Below are 19071 nucleotides of genomic sequence, written 5' to 3'. Positions count from 1 at the left end.
TATATTTAGCTGCCTTTTGAGAATTCGCCACAATGATTTGCCGGGTGGCTGGCCCTTGGCATCTATTTGTTGTTGTTGTTGTTGTTGCTGCTGCTGCTGTTCAAGGATATCATGTAGACCTCCAGCCTGCTATGTGGGTCAAAGACATCAGCAAACTTTTTATGATTATTGGTTAGGGAGAATTTGTCTCTCTTGTGGGAGAAAGTTGCAGTGTTCCCTACAGACATTCCCTTAACCATGTTCCCTAAAATTATAATCTGTTGGTTCTCTATTTCATTTCTCACTCCAGATAGGAGTCAAACATGATCACATTCAGGATAAATCCCCCTTTTAGAGATGGATTTCTATAATTCAGGCTGCCTGGGTTACAAAAGGGATAGTATAAAAACCATATGTAATTTTAGCTTAAATACCCATAGGCCAGAGGATATAGGACATAGAAAAGAGAAAACTCAGAACATATAAAATAATGAAGAAAGAAATAATATTTGGATTTTCTATTTCCATAGCATGATTATGTCACAATGTCTTGAAAGGGAAAACAAAAACATGAGTTTGGGGGCATGCTGGGATAGACACAAAAGCCAACCACAAAACTGGACAAATAGATTCCCAAGTATCTTAGAAAAGGAGGCTTGGAGATTCCATGTGGAAGGTGGGGCTGGGAGAGCATCTTGACACTCAACATAGCCTGTATATTTAGCCTCCAGGTGTCAGATTTGTCAGTGGCAGCTGCTTGTCTGATACCCAGCAATCTATTCCTTTTGTTTCACTGGGATGTGTGCTTTCTGAAGACCGGCTGATGCAAATTCACATGAGCCTTCCATGTCTAACCACTTTAAAGTGTCAGCTTCCTTTGATAGTTAGCTAGTGCTTGTGGTTCATGGCTAAGAAAATTCTTCACTCAGTGTAGATATATGCCTGCATATACAGCATGTAGAGCCACATGTCAAAAATCACATAATGTAAACACACTTCATGGAAGACTTGAGTCACTTCCTAAATCTATAAACTGGGTAATATTCTGAATGTTCACTTGTATGAAGAAGTTTATGAGTATCATCATTTTGGATTATGTCAAGTGGTTATAATAACCAAGAATTCATTTTGAATTGGCTTTTTAATGAAGCTATTACCAAAGACAATAGTCAAGTCACATGGTTGCTCCTTCATGATGTGGTCACAAATCAAAAGATGGCAGAAAACCACATGGTGGTCTGGTCAGTGTTAACCCAACTCCCTTGTAAGGTGAGCCTGTGCAACATCAGACATGTCCCTTTGGAATCCAGAAGGCTCAGAGGTTAAATGTGAACTGTTATACCCTTTTCTTTGAAAAGACACTTAGTTAGGTTAATAGGAATACTATCATTAGTTAATATAGTATGGCACTCTCTTGGCTGTGGTGTGTTACAAAATGAACAAACTAATTATATCATTCTAACATACAACAACACAGAATATAAATTTTCCTTACAAAGTAGAGGAAAGGTGGTTATTCCAATTCTTTTTGTATCTGTGGATGTTTGCTTTGTTATCGAGTATGTTATCAGTTTTTGAGAAGGTTCCATGAGGTGCTAAGAAAAAGGTATATTCTTTCCTGTTTGAATGAAACATCCTATAGATGTCTCTTAGGTCCATTTGATTCATTACATCTGTTAGTTCTCTTATTTCTCTGTTAAGATTCTGTCTGGTTGACCTGTCCATTGGTGAGAGAGGAGTGTTGAAATCTCCTACTATTACTGTGTAGGATTTGATATGTGAATTGAGTTCTAGTAATGTTTCTTTTACATATGTGGGTGCTTTTATATTAGGGGCATAGATATTCAGGACTGAGACTTCATCTTGATGAATTGTTCCTGTTATGGGTATAAAGTATCCTTCTCCATCTCTTCTGATTGATTTTAGTTTGAAATCAATTTTGTTAGTAGGATAGCCACACCCACTTGTTTCTTAGGTCCCTTTGATTGGAAAACCTTTTTTAAACTCTTTACTCTGAGGTAGTATCTGTCTTTGAGGTTGAGGAGTGTTTCTTGTAAACAGCAGAATGCTGAATCCTGTTTTTGTATCCATTCTCTTAACCTGTTCCTTTTTATAGGCGAATTAAGTCCATTGATATTAAGCGATATTAATGACCAGTGGTTGTTAATTCTGGTTATTTTTTCTGGTGGTAGTATTTGTGTGTTTCCCTTCTTTGAGTTGTGTTGGTGGAGGGTTATCAGATGTCTGTGCTATTTTGGGTGTTGTTGGCTTCCTTGGGTTGAGGCTTTTCTTCTAGTACTTTCTGTAAGGCTGGGTTTGTGGATATGTATTGTTTAAAACTGTTTTTGTCATGGAATATCTTGTTTTCTCCATTGATGGTGAAAGAAAGCTTTGCTGGTCTCTTAGTTTCTGCAGTACATTTATCCAAGATCTTCTGGCTTTCATGGTTTCCATTGAGAAGTCAGGTGTAATTTGGAATCCCAGAGTTGTTTTGATTTGCATTTCTCTGATGACTAATGATGTTGAACATTCCCTTAAGTGTCTTTCAGCCATTTTAGATTCCTCTGTTGAGAGTTTTCTCTTCAGGTCTGTACTCCATTTTTTTTTATTGGATTATGTGTTCTTTTAGTGACCAATTTCTTGAGTTCTTTCTATATTTTGGAGATTAGACATCTTGAGAGCTGAAATCAACAAAAATAGAAACAAAGAAAACAATACAAGGAACCAATGAGAGAGTTTGTTCTTTGAGAAAATCAACAAAATAGACAAACTTTTATCCAAACTAACCAAAAGGCAGAGAGAGAATATCCAAATTAACAAAATCAGAAATGAAAAGGGGGACATGATAACAGATAGGGAAGAAATACAGAGAATCATTAGGTCATATTTCAAAAACCTGTATTCAACAAAATTGGAAAACTTAAAGGAAATGGACAACTTTCTGGATAAATATCACTCACCAAAATTGAATCAAGACCAGATAAGCAAATTAAACAGACCTATAACTGCTGAAGAAATGGAAACAGCCCTGAAACTTTTCTTACAGATGGTTTTAAGTCACTGTGTATGTGCTGGGAATTTAGCCCAAACCCTCTATAAGAGCTGCCAGTTCTCTTAACCACCAAGCCATCTCTCTAGCCCCAAAGAAAAAGGTTTTTACAAGTGATACTAGTCTGGAACATGAGTAAGTGATAGACTTCTTGAGTAGCATGCATGAGGTCCTGATTCCATTCCAAGCACCACACACACACACACACACACACACACACACAATTATACCACAGACACCAATACACACCCCCCCCCCACACACACAGCCTTTCATACTCTGAAACATTAGATAACCTTTAACAATCAGCATGAGATTTCCAGTGATAAAAATTGATCCCCATAGAGGAAAAAGTTATAGTATGTAGCAAGAATCTCACTCAATCAAAGAGTATTAGTGTTGGGTTGATCCATAAGAAAGTGGAAGATTCCTCTTGTCTCCAAAAATACATCCTGGGTGTTTGCTTTCAAGGAAAGGGACCTGGTATTTATCTTTTTGTTACCATAACAATATCCTTGAGATAAACTCTGGAAGAGAAATGATTTGTTCAAACTCGGAATTTCAGAGCTTTCAGTCTATAATAAGTTTACTCAGGGCTTTGGGGCGTGGAGGCCCAGTGCACCAGGGTAGGGACATTTGGTAAGAAGGCTGCTTGCTTATGACCACTAGGAAGTAAAAGATAGAGAAGGGCATGAGGTTCCAATATCCCCTTTGAGTCACTGTGTGCTGGCTAGTTTTATGTCAACTTGACACAAGCTAGAAGCATCTGGGTAGAGGAAACGTCCATGGAGAAAATGCCTCCATAAGACTGGGCTTTAGACAGGCAAGGCTACGGGGCATTCTCTGAACTAGCCATTGTTGTGGGATGGCCCAGCCCATTTGGGGTACTGTCACCTCTGGGCTGGTAGTCCTGTGTTCTTTAAGAAAGCAGGCCAGGTGGTGGTAGCACATGCCTTTAACCCCAGTACTCGGAAGGTAGAAGCAGGTGGATCTCTCTGAGTTTTAGCCTAGCCTTTTCTGTAGGGTGAGTTCCAGGACAGACTCCAAAGCTACACAGAGAAATGCTGTCTTGAAAAATCAAAAGGACAAATAAAGAAAGAAAGAAAGAGAGAGAGAGAGAGAGAGAGAGAGAGAGAGAGAGAGAGAGAGAGAGAGAGGGGAGGGGGGGGGGGGGAGGGGAGGGGAGGGGAGGGGAGGGGAGGGGAGAGGAGAGGAAGGAAGGAAGGAAGGAAGGAAGGAAGGAAGGAAGGAAGGAAAGAAGCAAGCAAGCAAGCAAGCAGGTCTGAGCAATCCATGGGAAGCAACTCAGTAAACAGCAGTTCTCCATGGTGTTGGGAGCAGTGAGACCCCAGATCCTGAATTTCTTGTAATCCCCTGATCTGAGTGCCTACAGCTGCTCTGAGCACGAGACCTTCAGGAGTTCCTGATGGCAGGAGAGTGGTTTCTGGTGGGTTTGGCTGGGGCGTGGCTATCTCTATATAATCTGCCCCTGAACACAATAAAGGGGGCATTCTTGGGGAATTCAAGGATGACCCGTGTAGCTGTTTCTCTGTCTGTCTGTGTCTGTGTATTTTAACCTCCAGCCTCTTGCCCGAAGCTCGCTAACTGGGTGCCAGCGCACAGAGTGCAGACACGGGGGCAGGGTGCACGGCACCATGGCCTCTACATCAGCTCCTTCCTCCAGGTTCTTGCCTGGTTTGAGTTCCTGCCTTGGCTTCCCTGAATGGACTCTGATTCTGAATTTATGAGCCATAGAAATTCTTTCCTCTCTGAGTTGTTTTTGCTCGTGGTGTTTCATCAAAGCAATATAACCCAAAACTGAGAAACGGAGACTTAATAACATAATTTCATTCCCCAGGCCTCAACTTCTATAGGCTTAACCACCTCCAACAGGACCATAGACTTGAAAATAGCCCTTTGGCACACGGCCTGTAGAGAATACTAGTCAAAGCACAGCACGCAGCATGAGCACTCTCATGGAGCAGCACTATTCTACATTCTGCAGTAAGCAGACTTAGAAAATGGGCTAAAATGTACATTAGGGAAGCAGCCTGTGATGGTTCAAATCTGAGCTTTGCACTGTGACCAGGGCCAATACCCCAGTACTCTTGTTGCAAGGAGTGGGGCCAGCAATAATAGCCACTTCTCATGGCTTCTAGAAATTGAAATGTAACTGTAAAATCTGATTCCTAGAATATGCCAGACATACAATAAGGCACTGTCTTATCATTAATATTGAAAAAGAAAAGTTTTAGTTTTAAAAGAGCAAAGACGTCAACAATACTGGCAAGCAGGTTGTGTCCTGGAACCTAGACACTGTGAAGAATAACATTCACAGCAGTTAGCAGTCACTTGGAGGATCCGCGCCTGTAGACAGATGGCAGACCAAAGGACCCCTCTGTGCTCTTGGATAGACAGGAACTGCAACAGTTTCTCAAGACCCATCATCTTAAGAAGTCTTGAAATATCAAAGGCAGAAGCAGCAACAGCCATCCAGAGCCCACCATCTCCCCAATCAAAGCCTTCAAATTCAGCAAGACAAGGAGCTGGTTACAAGTTACACCGTCCCTGTAGAGATGCACCAACTCCCTTTGTTCCTGCTGAAAATCTTTCTTCAGAAGTTACAAATTCTGTCCCTTAGGTCAACATCCAAATCCTGATTCTGGAAAATTAGTCCATGCCATCTGAGGAGCCTGTCTAAAACCTGCCATGCACGTCTGCACATATCCTTTCATTTTGTTTCTCCATCTTTTGCCTATATTGGTCCTTGAATTTTGGAAGTAGAGCTAGGAAGTGTTAAGAGAAATAAGACCTTTTCTAGGGTCTAGTTGGATAAGTGTAAGTTTGTCTCTCATCAAAGAAACTTCTCTTTAAAACAGAGAACATCAGAGAAATCAACAATGATAAATATTCAGAGTATTGGAGCCCCAGTCCCAGCTGATATATTTACGACACAACTCCAGCACCTAAGACTCAGTGTTCATTGTGGAAGAGGGGGCAGAAAGGTTGTGAGAGTCATTTATTATGAATCCGTGTCTCTGCTACAAATCATGGGGCTCTGCTACAAAGCTAGGAGCCTGCTCATAGTGGGGCACTAGGTCATAAGAGAGAGGGAAGAGCAGGGTAGTTGCTCCAAGCATTTATCTAAATAGCCCAGAGTCTGCTGGTAAGCAAGGTAGTGGAGATTTGTACTTGAGCAGTCACTATACAATAAGAGTTACTTTCTTTTTGGGCAGATGCCAAGGTTTGTTTCTTGCAGTCTTGACTCTTCTAGTTAAGGCTTTAGCTAACCACAATGACAGCAGAGCTTTCTGGATTGCTTACTGCTGAAGATCAGGTACTTTTGACACAGTAGAATTTGAGCCTCTACGCTTGCCGTACTCTAGAATTGCTTTCCTGCTTCCTCTCAATGTACTTTTGTACTCACTGAACTCCAGGGCAGTCCAGCCTTGGGATCACTGACAGCTCGAGCTTGAAGGTAAGAACACAGTTTACCTTAAATGTCTGACCTAAGTTATTGGTGCATGTTCTCAGTTTTCAGGCGTGCATGCTGATGTAGAAGTAGGTTAGCCCAAGCCAGAAAGATCCTAAGTCCTAAGAAACCTGAGAAAAATAATAAAAGGCATAAGAAACCAACACCAGCTGTGCTTGAATAAGCATTTGTTCAACTATGTTCATAGCAGCATTATTTGTAATAGCCAGAACCTGGAAACAACCTAGATGCCCTTCAATGGAAGAATGGATAAAGAAAGTGTGGAATATATATGCATTAGAGTAGTACTCAGCGGTAAAAAACAATGACATCTTGAACTTTGCATGCAAATGGATGGAAATAGAAAACACTATCCTGAGTAAGGTAACCCAGACCCCAAAAGATGAATTTGGTATGTACTCACTCATAAGTGGATTCTAGACATAAATAAAGGTCAGTGAGCCTATAATTCGTGATCCTAGAGAAGCTAAATAAGAAGGTGAACACAAAGAAAAACATATAGTTATCCTCCTGGATATTGGAAGTAGACCAGATTGCCAGGCAAAAATTGGGATCTTGGAGGTGGGGGTGGGGTGGGGGTAAGGGGAGATGGGGAGTTGGGGAGATAAAAGTGAGGAGGGGAGGATGGGGAGACCCTGGGGGAATGGGATGTTTGGGATGGAGGAAGGGTGGAGGGGAGCAGGGAAGAAGATATCTTAATTAAGGGAGCCATTTTAGGGTTAGCAAGAGACTTCACTCTAGAGGGGTTCCCAGGTATTCATGGAGATGTCACCAGCTAGTTCCTTGGGCAGCTGAGGAGAGGGAGCATGAAATGGCCCTTTCCTATAGCCATACTGATGAATAGCTTGCATATCACCCTAGAAGCTTCATCTGGCGATGGATGGAGATAGAGACAGAGACCCACAGTGGAGCGTGGGACTGAGCTCCCAAGGCCCAAATGAGGAGCTGAAGGAGAGAGAACATGAGTAAGGAAGTCAGGACCGCGAGGAGTGTGCCCACCCACTGAGACGGTGGGGCTGATCTAATGGGAGCTCACCAAGGCCAGCTGGACTGGGACTGAAAAAGCATGGGATCAAACTGGACTCTCTGAACGTGGCGGACAATGAGGGCTGCTGAGAACGAAGGACAATGGCAATGGGTTTTGATCCTACTGCTTGTACTGGCTTTGGGGGAGCTTAGTCTGTTTAGATGTGCACCTTTCTGGACCTGGATGGAGGGGGAAGGACCTTGGACTTCCTGCAGGGCAGGGAACCCTGACTGCTCTTTGGACTGGAGAGGGAAGCAGAGGTGGCTAGGGGGAGGGAGAGGGAAATGGGAGGTGGAAAGGAAGCGGAAAAATTTTAATAATAAAAAAGAAAAAAAGAACAAAAAGAAATTCATGCACTCTCCTTCCCATGATACCATCTCCCTTATGTACGTTGATCTTCCCAGCCCTCACCCCTCACCCCATTCCTGACAGCCTCTCCCCTTGCCAGTCAACTGGACTTTTCTGGCTATTTCTGTCTCTTCTCCCCACAGGGCCCTCCTTTTGTCACAGCCTTTGGGCACCACTCAAGCTGGGTCTATAAAAGGGACTTGACCAGCCAGATCCCCATCTCAAGCTGGTTACTTACATAAACGAGCAGCCATAGGACCGTGGCCACGGGCCTGTAAAGTTTACAAGCAGTGGAAGGTCCGCTGAGGGCAAGGTGGAGGACTTGTGGGAGTCTGAGGCCTGTGTGGAGGACAGCGTGAGCCCCTGTCTTAGAAAACGAAGCAGAAAAGGCTGAGTGGAGCGGAGCAGTGATTCCTGTTCGCGGAGATTGTCTCACAAAGGACGCCACACTGACCCAGCCTGGCAGGATGGAACAGTGGCTGCCTGGGAACGTTTGTCTGTCTGCCCAATTCTAACAGTATCAGAGGCCATAGCTCATGCAAACTAGCAGAAGAGCCCAAAGGGAGGCTGACAAGGTCTCGAAATGTCTATGGGGACTAACGGCATTGTGTCTTCCCCAGCACCACCCTCTCTCCCCACCCCTCTGCACCTCCTTCTTCCCAGCTTCCACCAGGCTCTACTCCGTGGGTCCAGCACAGCAGGAGGGGACACAATGCCCTAAGGCATCAGTACTTTTAATCCTCCCCCGGTCTTGGCAGCAGTCTCAGCTGCTGATGGCTGTCTTTCTCCCACAGCCCTGCATGCTGTGGCCATCAGACCAGCTGTGTGCCTCTCGCCATCCCATGAGGTTCTCAGTAGAAAATTCCAGCATTCGATATACCTAAGCTGCCAGACCCAGGCCCAGGAGAGACTCAGTTGTTCCCCTGTAATCACTGTTCCTGCCCAGCAGCAGGAGAGAAGTTTGGATTACACACTAACCTCAAGTCTGGAAACAGATCCAAATCTGAGAATCTGATGTCTGCTGAGTGCCTGTGGCTTTATATCATTCTAAAATCAACATTCAGGAATCCCTCCCCTGCTCCAAATTTTCCACACTGGGAATGGTGCACACTGGGCAAACCTCTATTACTGAACTATACCTCAGGCCTCACCTGGCTGTTCCCACAGTTTCAGAGCCTCACCCGGCCCCTCAGCTCTACCTGTCCAGTCCACAAAGCTGCTGCAGCGCTGGTGGTCTCTGCTGCCTGAAGGGTTGCAAGGCCTTACCTCCAATTGCAAGGCAATGCTCCAAACATCACTAAGTGCAGTGCAGACCAGCTCTCTTTGATATCTGCAGGATAAGACACACTCAGTAAGATCATTACAACGCCTATCTATCTGATTTGCTTATCTAAAGCATCTAGAGTTCGAGGAGACAGAAAGGGAAATGCTGGTTGCCAGGGACCGGGGATTTAGCACTAAGGCGCCCCTAGTTTCCATCTAGGAAGGGAAAAGTTGTCTGGAGATGGAGGGTGATGATGGACGTGCAATGGTGGGAAAATCACTAACGCCACAGAGCCGTGCACTTAGAGCTAAGAGTGCTCTTCGTGTTGTGTATGCTTCTCACAGCATTTTAAAAATTCCATTCTCTTTTCTCACAGGCCCTGGACCTGCCACGATGGCCTTGACCCCAGAATTGAGGACACAAGCAAAATGGAAAGAGATAGCAGGGATCCCCCTGGGAGCTGCGACTGTGGACAACTGGAACCAGATTCAGGCCTTCAGGGCCAAGCCAGATGACCTCCTCATTTGTACTTATCCTAAATCAGGTAACTCGGGGTGACAGCTTCAGTCTCAGTCTCTGAGCCATCCGAACGCCTCACCTAGTTAGAACTCCCTGCAATGGCAAACCTGTCCCCTTTGTCCCATGGTAAAGTCCATCTCAGATGCCTGTAGCCCTGGGTTTTCTGAAGCTCACTCTCCTCTGCCATTCACTGTTCTGGGAAGAGGTGAGCGTTGTCTCTGCTGTTCTACTCTCTGTGGAGACCCAAAGTCTTCCTGTCAGAGCTAACAGGATCCACCTGGCTCCACACCGCTTCTTCAGGATGCTTGGAGAAAGAATGATGGGTTTAGGATGTTTAGGAGACATCCCTGTCTCCTCAGGGACAACATGGATTCAAGAGATCGTGGACATGATTGAGCAGAACGGGGATGTAGAGAAGTGTCAGCGAGACGTCATTGAACATCGGCACCCTTTTATTGAGTGGGCACGGCCACCCCAGCCATTAGGTAAGAGCCCCTGACTCCCTGTGTGTTCCTTCCCCATTCTGTCACTTTCCTTGCCTTGTCTTTCAATGCTCCTCTTCATCTTCTTCCTCCTCCTCTTCCTCATCTATCCCCCCTCCCCTTTTTTGAGAGAGGATCTCTAAACATAGTCCTGACTATCCTGGAACTCACTATGTAGACCAGGCTGGCCTCGAACTCACAGAGGTCTGTTTGCATCTTTCGCCTGAGTGCAGAGTTAAAGGCACGCGTCCTCGTGCCCAGATCCATCTCTTTTCTTGTCTTTATTCCCACCAGTGTGAATCAGCAAGGAAGAGAGGACGTATGTAAAGGTGAAGTTCTGCCTTATTTCTGATCACACTCTTGCTCTGATCATGTGCAACTGGAGACAACAGGAAGGTGCAGACACCCAACTTCTCTATGGAAGGAAACCCCGTTAGGGAGAGTCTACAAACACCCGACTCCACCATGAAAGGAAACCCCATTAGAGAGTCTGCATTTTATTTTCCCTCACCTCAGTTTAACTCAAGGGTTTCACAGAGTCAGTCATTACAAGGGTTGTGTATAGAAGTGCAAAAATCATAAATCATGTGTCAGCAAGCATGTTTTTGTCTCACAGATGAAAGGTCACAGCACAGTTTGACTCTGGCTGGGAGGAGAATGAGAAGGACCTGCTCTCTGGTCCTGACTGGCTCTGTCTCAGTAGGACAAACTTGTCTGGTCTCAGCTTCAGGCTCATTGCCCTCAAAGTGACAGACCAAACTCCTTGAGATTCCCATAAAATGTTCTCAGGTTTGGGGCTTAAGAGAACATGAAGAAGAGTTTCATTTGAGATGAAAGGCTTGTCAAAAGAATTTTAATGCCATGGGCATAAGGGCAGACAGCAGCATGGAAGGACTCTGATAAGAATCTAGGTAATGTGACAGAATGAGGGGAGGGGTCCCTTCTTATACTGCATGGGGGACGTGGAAGGTTTCCCGTAGTCAGGCTGTCTCAGGTCCTTAGATAGCAGGGGAGCAGGACTCCAGGGTAGGAATGTGCAGCTCTCATCATGTGTGTGGGTACATGTGCTTGAGGCTGTGCACAATGCACAGATGAGTGGTCCACACTGGGAGGGGCTCTCTGATATCCTGTGGTTGGCCGTTCTCCTGGAATTTGGGCACCCAGGGAATCTGTTATTCTGTGGCTTAGAGATCCACATGTAAGTTCCTGCTGGGGGCTCATAGTGACCTTCATTTGAGAGAAAGCCAGATTCAGGTGGAAATGGCCTGAGGACCAGTCTGGTTTGGATTTTCTTAGTAGGACATGCTTATCTAAGACTCCATCTTATATTCTATAAACTGACAAAGTAAATTCATTCAAACCTCATATCCAGCTCTCAAGTTATGTAAGTCTACCAATACAAAAAACATACCAGCAATACCTCTAAGGGTCCCCCCAAAACAAAAAGTAAGACGATTCATGTGTGGATGATGCGTAAGGTGAGCATCACCTGGAGGGGAAGTTCCCATGTGCCGACCGACCTGTCCAGTCATCTCCTGAAATCTGTTAAAGGTGTGGATAAAGCCAATGAGATGCCATCCCCAAGGATACTAAAGACCCATCTTTCCACTCAGCTGCTGCCACCGTCTTTCTGGACAAGTAACTGTAAGGTAAGACAGCATCAATTGCCTGGGGTACTGCGGCAGGAAGCCCAGAGAACTATGCTTCCAGAAGCTGGGTGAGAATACCTTTCTTTGCACTATCTTTGCACTACCTCTGAGTGCTAACACACAGCGGGAAAGTCAAACACGAAGATAGATCCAGCAGAGTGTTTCCCTGGATGGTTTCAAACACGGTGAAGACAGAGGCCAGACTGAGTTGCTAGAGATATTCTGTTCTTCAGGGAAGCAGGCTGGGGTGGGGTGGGGAACATGACCCACAGCCTGGAGGAGGTGTCGTCGAATGGGGCAGAGACAAGACAGAACAGAGAAAATGAAAGGATTGTTCAGAACGGTAAATCAAAGTAGAGCGCAGAGCGAATGCTTGTCTGCAGCCTCAGAAGCCTCCATGCCTATTTTGCTTTTTCCAGGGCTGTGTCGTGTACCCTAGTGTCTAGTCTAGTGTGTTCCTGCCACATAGAGGATGCTGGACCAGGCTGGGCATGAACAAGGATAGAGTAATCCTATAGTGAGTAGAGTTGAGGTCTCACAATAAGGTAACATTTGCTGAGAAGAATACAATTTTCATAGATTGGGATAAAGAAAAGAAGAACAAAAAGGGTCTAGAGAGATGGCTCAGTGGTCAAGAGCACTGGCTCTTCTTGTAGAGGAGCCAGTTCCACTTCCTAGACCCATATGACAGCTCACATTATGAACCTTTGGTTCTCCGGGATTCCACACCCTCTTCTGGTTTCTGTGGGTACTGCATGCACATTGTGCACTTGCATGCGTGTAGGTAAAACACCCATACATAAAAACTAACTGAAAATTAAGTGTTATTTACTAAGGACTAACAAACTTCTAGATGACAGAAGTAAGTTGGGATTTCCATGAACAAAGGTCTTGTCTCATGACAGTAAAGATTGAAGGAGGGGTGCAAATTCTATTTCTGGCATTACTAAAACTGGATATCATGAAAATACTGAAGAATGCCCCTTTAAGCTGTCCAACTGAAATCAAACAAGAAAAAAAGAAGTCTCCGAGTTACAGAAAAATAGATAGTAAATAAAATTATTTTATTTTATAAAAAGCTTCTCTTCCACAATGGGCTAGAGAAGGTGACATCTTAGGAAATAATTCCCCTTCTAGATGTTCTCAAGAACACAAGGATTTTACTCAGGCAATTTTGCTGCACCCTTTCCTCCTGTCACAGCGTTAGTGAACCAGTCTACCCCTGTATAAGGGGCCTTGGAGAATACTGAGGAAAGCAGCCTGAGTATGGAGCTGTGCCAGGGTATTTGATGCCCTGGGTGATTCAGCAACATGGACTTCAGTATTTTCATGGGGACTGGCACAGAGCCTAAGCACAGGGAGAGAAGAAGGAGCAGAGAAAGCAGGGGTAGCAAAGGTGAGCAGGAGGAACTGTGCTCTGTGATCCGGAGAAGGACCTGCAATAGCTATGTCTTCAGTTCTGAATGAGTGCGTTCATTAAATATACAACAAACCAAAGAAAAAATAAATAAGAATAAACAGTAAGCACCATGCAGAGAGGAGAGAAAGAGAGAGAGAGGATAGATAGATAGATAGATAGATAGATAGGCAGGCAGACAGATGCATAGATGAATAGATAGATAATCTTCAAATTATTGCGGCATAAACGGCAAGGACGCCCCTCCAGGTTGTGCAGCCAGCGCAGAAGAGCTGCACGGTCCTCAAGAGGACTTGGCTAGAGCGAGAACTCAAAGCGTCACATATTTATGCCGCTCTAACCTCCTCTCTTCCTCTCCTAAGTTCCTTTATGTGGCTCGGAACGCCAAAGACTGCATGGTTTCCTACTACCACTTCTACAGGATGAACCAGGTGCTCCCAGATCCAGGCACCTGGGACGAGTATTTTGAAACCTTCATCAGTGGGAAAGGTAAATAGAAACGCTCCTTTATTCTTCATCCAGTAGAGCTGAGTGGCGAGAGACACTCATGACAGTTGAGTCCCCAGGATGTCATGCACCTCCTTAGACAAGTGCCACCACTGACAGGGACCACGTAGAGGGGGCTGGTTTCTTTCACATTGAAGAACCCCATCCCTCAGCAAGCAGCCCCGTTCTACTTCAAAAGCCTTTATTCCAGGTTCCTGGCCTGTAGAGTTACCCTCCTCCTGGGTGTCCCTGAAATCATATAAGGTGCAGGTAATTGTGCATAAGTAACACGGAGGACTTTAATTTGCCCTTTAAGGCAAAAGCCCTAAGACTGACCCAAGGCACGTGACATCGGATTAAAGCAGCTCAGTGTCCTGAGATTATATCAGACACAAGATTTTTCATCATGCTTCTAGCATCTGATGCCCTTTAAGTAGAAGAGAAAAAAAAATCCTGCTCTCAGAAGGTTCGTGTTCATGAGAGCCGTTCTTGTTTGTTTCAGTTTATTGGGGATCCTGGTTTGACCATGTAAGAGGATGGTGGGAAATTCGAGATAGATACCAGATTCTCTTCCTCTTCTATGAAGATATGAAGAGGGTAAGTAAATTATGGCTTCAGGATCAGGGGCTGGGGAGCTGCTTGAGGGATGTTTCTCACAGGGATGTCTGAGGAAATGGGATCATGTTAAACTCTATTCCAGTCCAACTCAATGCTACCCTCCCCCGACAGGACCCAAAGCGTGAAATCCAGAAAGTCATGCAGTTCATGGGAAAGAACTTGGATGAAGCTGTGCTGGATAGAATCGTCCAGGAGACATCATTTGAGAGAATGAAAGAGAACCCTATGACAAATCGTTCAACGGTTCCCAAATCTCTCCTGGACCAGTCCATTTCCCCTTTCATGAGAAAAGGTTTGTGGGGAATTCTTCCTTTCTAGTTCTGAGACGGTGCACCCCAAATACACGTATTATGTTCCTAAGGAGGCTAGAGACCTGCTTCTGTTATACAGAGATTCTACACACTAAGTCTTACAGAGAACTAAGGCCAGCACTACTCTGGTGCACAGCTCTCTGGGAGCCACGTCTGAGGGTAGACTCATCAGACCTGGGGTCTGGAAACCGGGAGTCAGTACTCTGCTTTAAGGCTCTGCTTGTAAGGAGAGCGACTGTCCACATGCATGTGTCCTGTGTTCCACCCCTGTGTCTTTCTCCTACTCCATAGCCACTGCTTCGACTTCTGTGCTTGACTTCATTGGACCACAACCCCAAGCTGTTCAGGCTCATGACTTTCAACATGAACTGCTGTGAATCATCTCTTACTGCCTCCTTCTTCCTGAGAGAGGAATTCTGCTGGGCCCAGATGATCCAGTTTTAAGAGAAAAGTGTTAGTTTTCTTAAAAATTAGTGCATTAAATAACTTTAGAAAACAGTACTGATTTGACCATTTCACACAGATCCTCACTAAAATCCAGTTCACAAGAACCTAGAAACAACACAAGCCCCTCCCTCCTTCTCATAGCCCGCACATTTCCTTCCACCACAGCACAGCCAGGACCTGGGGTTCACGTGTTGCTCTAGAACATCTTTCCTTTTTCTTTCTGTGCTTGAGTTCATTTATTTCATGGCCCCTCCAGTCTACGAAGTCTCCCAGGCCCCTGACATAAAGCAGCTCTGCCTCCTTTCTCCCTTAATAATGGTGAGAATTTGAGGAGTAGCCTTTCTTCAAGCCCCCCCCACCACACCCACCATTTCTGCACACTGTGTTTGCTTCTTTCCTCGCTTGCCTTGGCCCATAGACACAAATATAGATGGCTTAATAGAAAATTGTTCACTCAAACAACAAAATGTAGCTACGCTATTTATTTTTGCTTATGGGAATATGGAGCATCTCTGCAGGTCAAAGAACACAGATCTCAGCAATCGCTGTTTGTAGAGGTCTCGTGGGACATGCTGTTATTCACCCAATTATTTCTCTAATTATAGAAACAATACTGTGTTTCAATTTTTACAGTTAATGCTACAATAAACACTTTTGTTCATCAAACTGAATAATTTCCCACAAGAATCACAGGTGTTACAAAGAGTTTTTTCCTATCTAAAATCATTTCAATCAATGCCTGCTGAAAAATAGTATCTCATTGTAATTATCACCAAATTCTTTTTCATTGAGATATAGTCTACATAAAAATGACTCACAGAACTTAACTGTACAGTTCAACCATTTTTATTTTTAAAAAAGTAAACAACTAAGCAACCAACATCTGAATCAAGGCAGCGAAGAATTCCATTACCTTGGGACATTTTCTCGTCGTTTCGAGTCAATCTCCTATAGAGAACAATGTCCTCATCTCTCACTCTTGGTTGATTTTGCTTGTTAGTTGAAACAAGGAAAATATACACACGAGATATCACCGTATATATTTTCTTATGTCTAGGATCTTTTGACAGCATAGTAACAGCTGAGGACCCCCGGGTATGGTTATATGTCTGCCATTCATTCGTTTTGTAACTGTGATTATGTACATATGTATACCACAGAGAGCCAGGAGCCCAGGTCACCAAGCTCCCTTGAATTATTTGTCCACTGAGTTAGAAGCTGGTGCCCTGCACGGGGACCACTAGGGCTGCCTCTCAGACAAGAGAGCTAAGAAAACGAGGAACTGAGTGGCCGCCATCCAGCTCCAAAGTGGGTACTCCACACTCTACTCAGGGGCATGGAGTCTGTCCATCAGAGGCTGATGTTCCTGTCTGGGCTTCATCTTTTAGGAACTGTGGGGGATTGGAAGAACCACTTCACTGTGGCCCAGAATGAGAAGTTTGATGAAATCTACAGACAGAAGATGAAGGGAACGTCTATAAACTTCTGCATGGAACTCTGATCAAGATGGAGAGAGATGGCAAGAACATGGAGGCCACTGCTCAGGCAGAAGAAGTTCTGGAAGCACACTGTGAAATACTCAAGACTGTGGCTCAATCTCTATGAATTTTAACACCACATTATGATTTGTAAACGTGGATCATGGCTAATGTGTATTCTTTCCACTATTCACTATGAATCAGTAAGTCAGCTTAATAATATAAGGAAAATATAAATAATACTTGAATGCTACAAAATTCAAGTTTCCATTCTTTTAGAAACAGTGACTCTCAACTTGCAGGTCATGACCCCATTGGAGTTATAGTTCAGATATCTTGCACGTGAGATGTTTGTATTAAAATTTATAACAGTAGCAAAATTGCATTTATGATGTGGCAACAAAATAATTTTGTGTTTGGTGGCTACTAAAACACAAGGAACTATATCAAAGCATTAGGAAGGTACTAGAAAGTATAGCCTGACTCTAAAACATGCTACCTTAAGTACTAGCAAATGAATAATAGATTTCATTTATATGAATGTACATGAAATTCCTAAAGTCGTTCCTGCTCAGTCAGGGTTTTGACTGGCTGAAATGGAAAGAATCACTGTGGACGATGTGCTGAAAGCAGGCCTTGGCCACACATTCAACCTGGTGCGAGGAAAATGAGGGAAAGACTCCAGGGAGATGCCAGAAATCCCAACCTTAATCAAGGGAATCCTGAATCTGTGCCATTAAAGAAAACAGAAAGAAAATTATATTTTGATGAAAGTAGAATGAAGCCTTGGTGCTCAGCTTGGAGCCAACTGGGTCTACAGTCATGCCATCGGAGGAGCAAACTAACCAAACCAAGTGTGTCTTTCATCTAGCTTCTATATTTGCCTATTTTGACTGAATCTGTCTGTATTTGTTGGCCAGCAAGCTTATCTCTATCTCCTGCTACGTTCCATGTCAAAAAGAAACAGATCATTTTCTGGCTAGGTACCACTCACCAAAGTGATCAGATCAGCAATTTAAACACACCTGGAGCCACACTCCAGATGGCTTCACTGCTCCTCCTCCACCCCCTCAAGTCTATGTCCATCTCCCCTCCTCCTTCTTCCTCCTTTCCTTCCTTTCCCTTCCTCTTCCTCCATCAATCCTCGGCTGCTCATCCACCTTTCTCTCCCTACCCAGGTGCTCACCAAATCACCACGGTGCTCATCACTGGGTCAGTGCTGGGTATATCTTAGACAGCAATGTTACCAGGGAACGGTTTTCATTTGGAGACCTAAAGGAAACAGATTCCTGGTGACACCCCACATTCATCCATGAACGACACAATTAGAGAAGCTTTTCCCCACACAGTAACAAGTCTCCTTCATGTCTTTTTTAACGTGTCTATTTCCTGAACATTTGATATGAAGTCACCCATGGGATACTTAGTAAATGTTCCACATTTCTTCAGCAAGAACAACTTTTTAATAATTTTTCATCCTATGGCACCTGTCACATCTTCTACTTTATGGCTGAGGAAGACTTGTCTTTATTTACAAGTTGACAGGCATTTGTGTTGTTTGCAGTTTGGGGTTCTCATCCACCATCCCTCTGTTGATGTGTCAGGGTCCATTATTTCCACATCCATCACGGAATTCAGACTGTTTCAAATATCAGGTATTTTATAACACCCCTAAGTGTGCGTGTGTGTGTGCGCATGCGCGTACATGTGTGTATGTATCCATGTGTACTTTTATAGAATCCAGAGGTGGACACTGCTTGTACTCTGTGTCAGCACTTTCCAGTCTATTCCCTTGAGACAGGGTTCATTGATCATGGTGATAACCAATGGACAGCAAGTCCCAGATGTCTTCTTCTCTGTACCCCACAGACTAGGTTATAGGCTATCGTTATAGTTATGGTTATGATTAAAAAATGTAATTATAAGTATTGTAACTGTAATTCTTTTTGATACCTGTTTTACTATCTGTAGATTTACCATGTTAAAGTTAAAGCCTTCCTTTTTACTTAGAAAAGCAGAGGTGATGTGGGATTCCCCTCTGTATGCTGTCAATGTGTTTTGCTATTGAATAAAGCTGCTCTGGTCCTGTAGCAGGGAAGAATAGAGACAGCTGGGAAAATAACTTGAAGCTAGGAGAAAGAGGCATAGTCAAAAAGGTGTTATGTATCCACTGCAAGAGACAGAAGCTGGAAGGAACCATGCCCATAGGCCACAACAATGTGTTGATACACAGATTAATAGGTATGTGTTAAGACATGAGTTAGTCAGGAATATGCCTAAACTATTGGCCTAGTGGTGTTGTAATTAATATAGTTTCTGTGTGATTATTTTGGGTCAGAGTGGCTAGAAATGAACGAGCAGCCTCTGCCTACATTTTCCCTCAGTTTTATGAACTACTTGTATATTTGTGGATTATTAGTTATTTTTTATATTTCTGAATTTATCAGTGAATTTTTGTGATAATACAAGACAATGCTAACCCATTGCTTCTTTGAGATTGTGTT

The 19071-nt window shown here is 44.0% G+C and overlaps 1 protein-coding gene across 2 annotated transcripts; it reads left to right on the top strand.

Moving 5' to 3' along the window:
* Positions 1 to 9543: 9543 nt before the first annotated feature.
* Positions 9544 to 16590, top strand: LOC119822417 (sulfotransferase 1C2-like). 2 transcript variants are annotated; one of them, XM_038341696.1, is made up of 8 exons: positions 9544 to 9704; positions 10039 to 10156; positions 10311 to 10369; positions 11725 to 11810; positions 13590 to 13716; positions 14216 to 14310; positions 14443 to 14623; positions 16478 to 16590. In XM_038341696.1, the coding sequence occupies exons 1-8, from the start codon at positions 9554 to 9556 to the stop codon at positions 16588 to 16590; spliced, it is 930 nt and encodes a 309-aa protein (XP_038197624.1). In that variant the 5' UTR covers positions 9544 to 9553. The 2 variants fall into 2 exon arrangements, with proteins under 2 accessions (XP_038197624.1, XP_038197625.1); XM_038341697.1 differs by lacking the exon at positions 10311 to 10369 and having other exon boundaries at positions 10039 to 10164; positions 11713 to 11810.
* Positions 16591 to 19071: the final 2481 nt, after the last annotated feature.

Source organism: Arvicola amphibius, chromosome 9 (genome assembly GCF_903992535.2).
Source record: "Arvicola amphibius chromosome 9, mArvAmp1.2, whole genome shotgun sequence".
Classification (NCBI taxonomy): Eukaryota; Metazoa; Chordata; class Mammalia; order Rodentia; family Cricetidae; genus Arvicola; species Arvicola amphibius.
Note: the sequence above shows the minus strand (reverse complement) of the source record. Positions and strands in the feature narration are given on the sequence as shown.

Excerpts from the sequence above, each read along its gene's own strand:
- LOC119822417 (XM_038341696.1), top strand. The coding sequence starts at position 9,554 with ATGGCCTTGACCCCAGAATTGAGGACACAAGCAAAATGGAAAGAGATA. Across the intron at positions 14,311-14,442 it reads TCTATGAAGATATGAAGAGG|GACCCAAAGCGTGAAATCCA; the intron begins GTAAGTAAATTA and ends CTCCCCCGACAG. Across the intron at positions 14,624-16,477 it reads TTCCCCTTTCATGAGAAAAG|GAACTGTGGGGGATTGGAAG; the intron begins GTTTGTGGGGAA and ends TTCATCTTTTAG.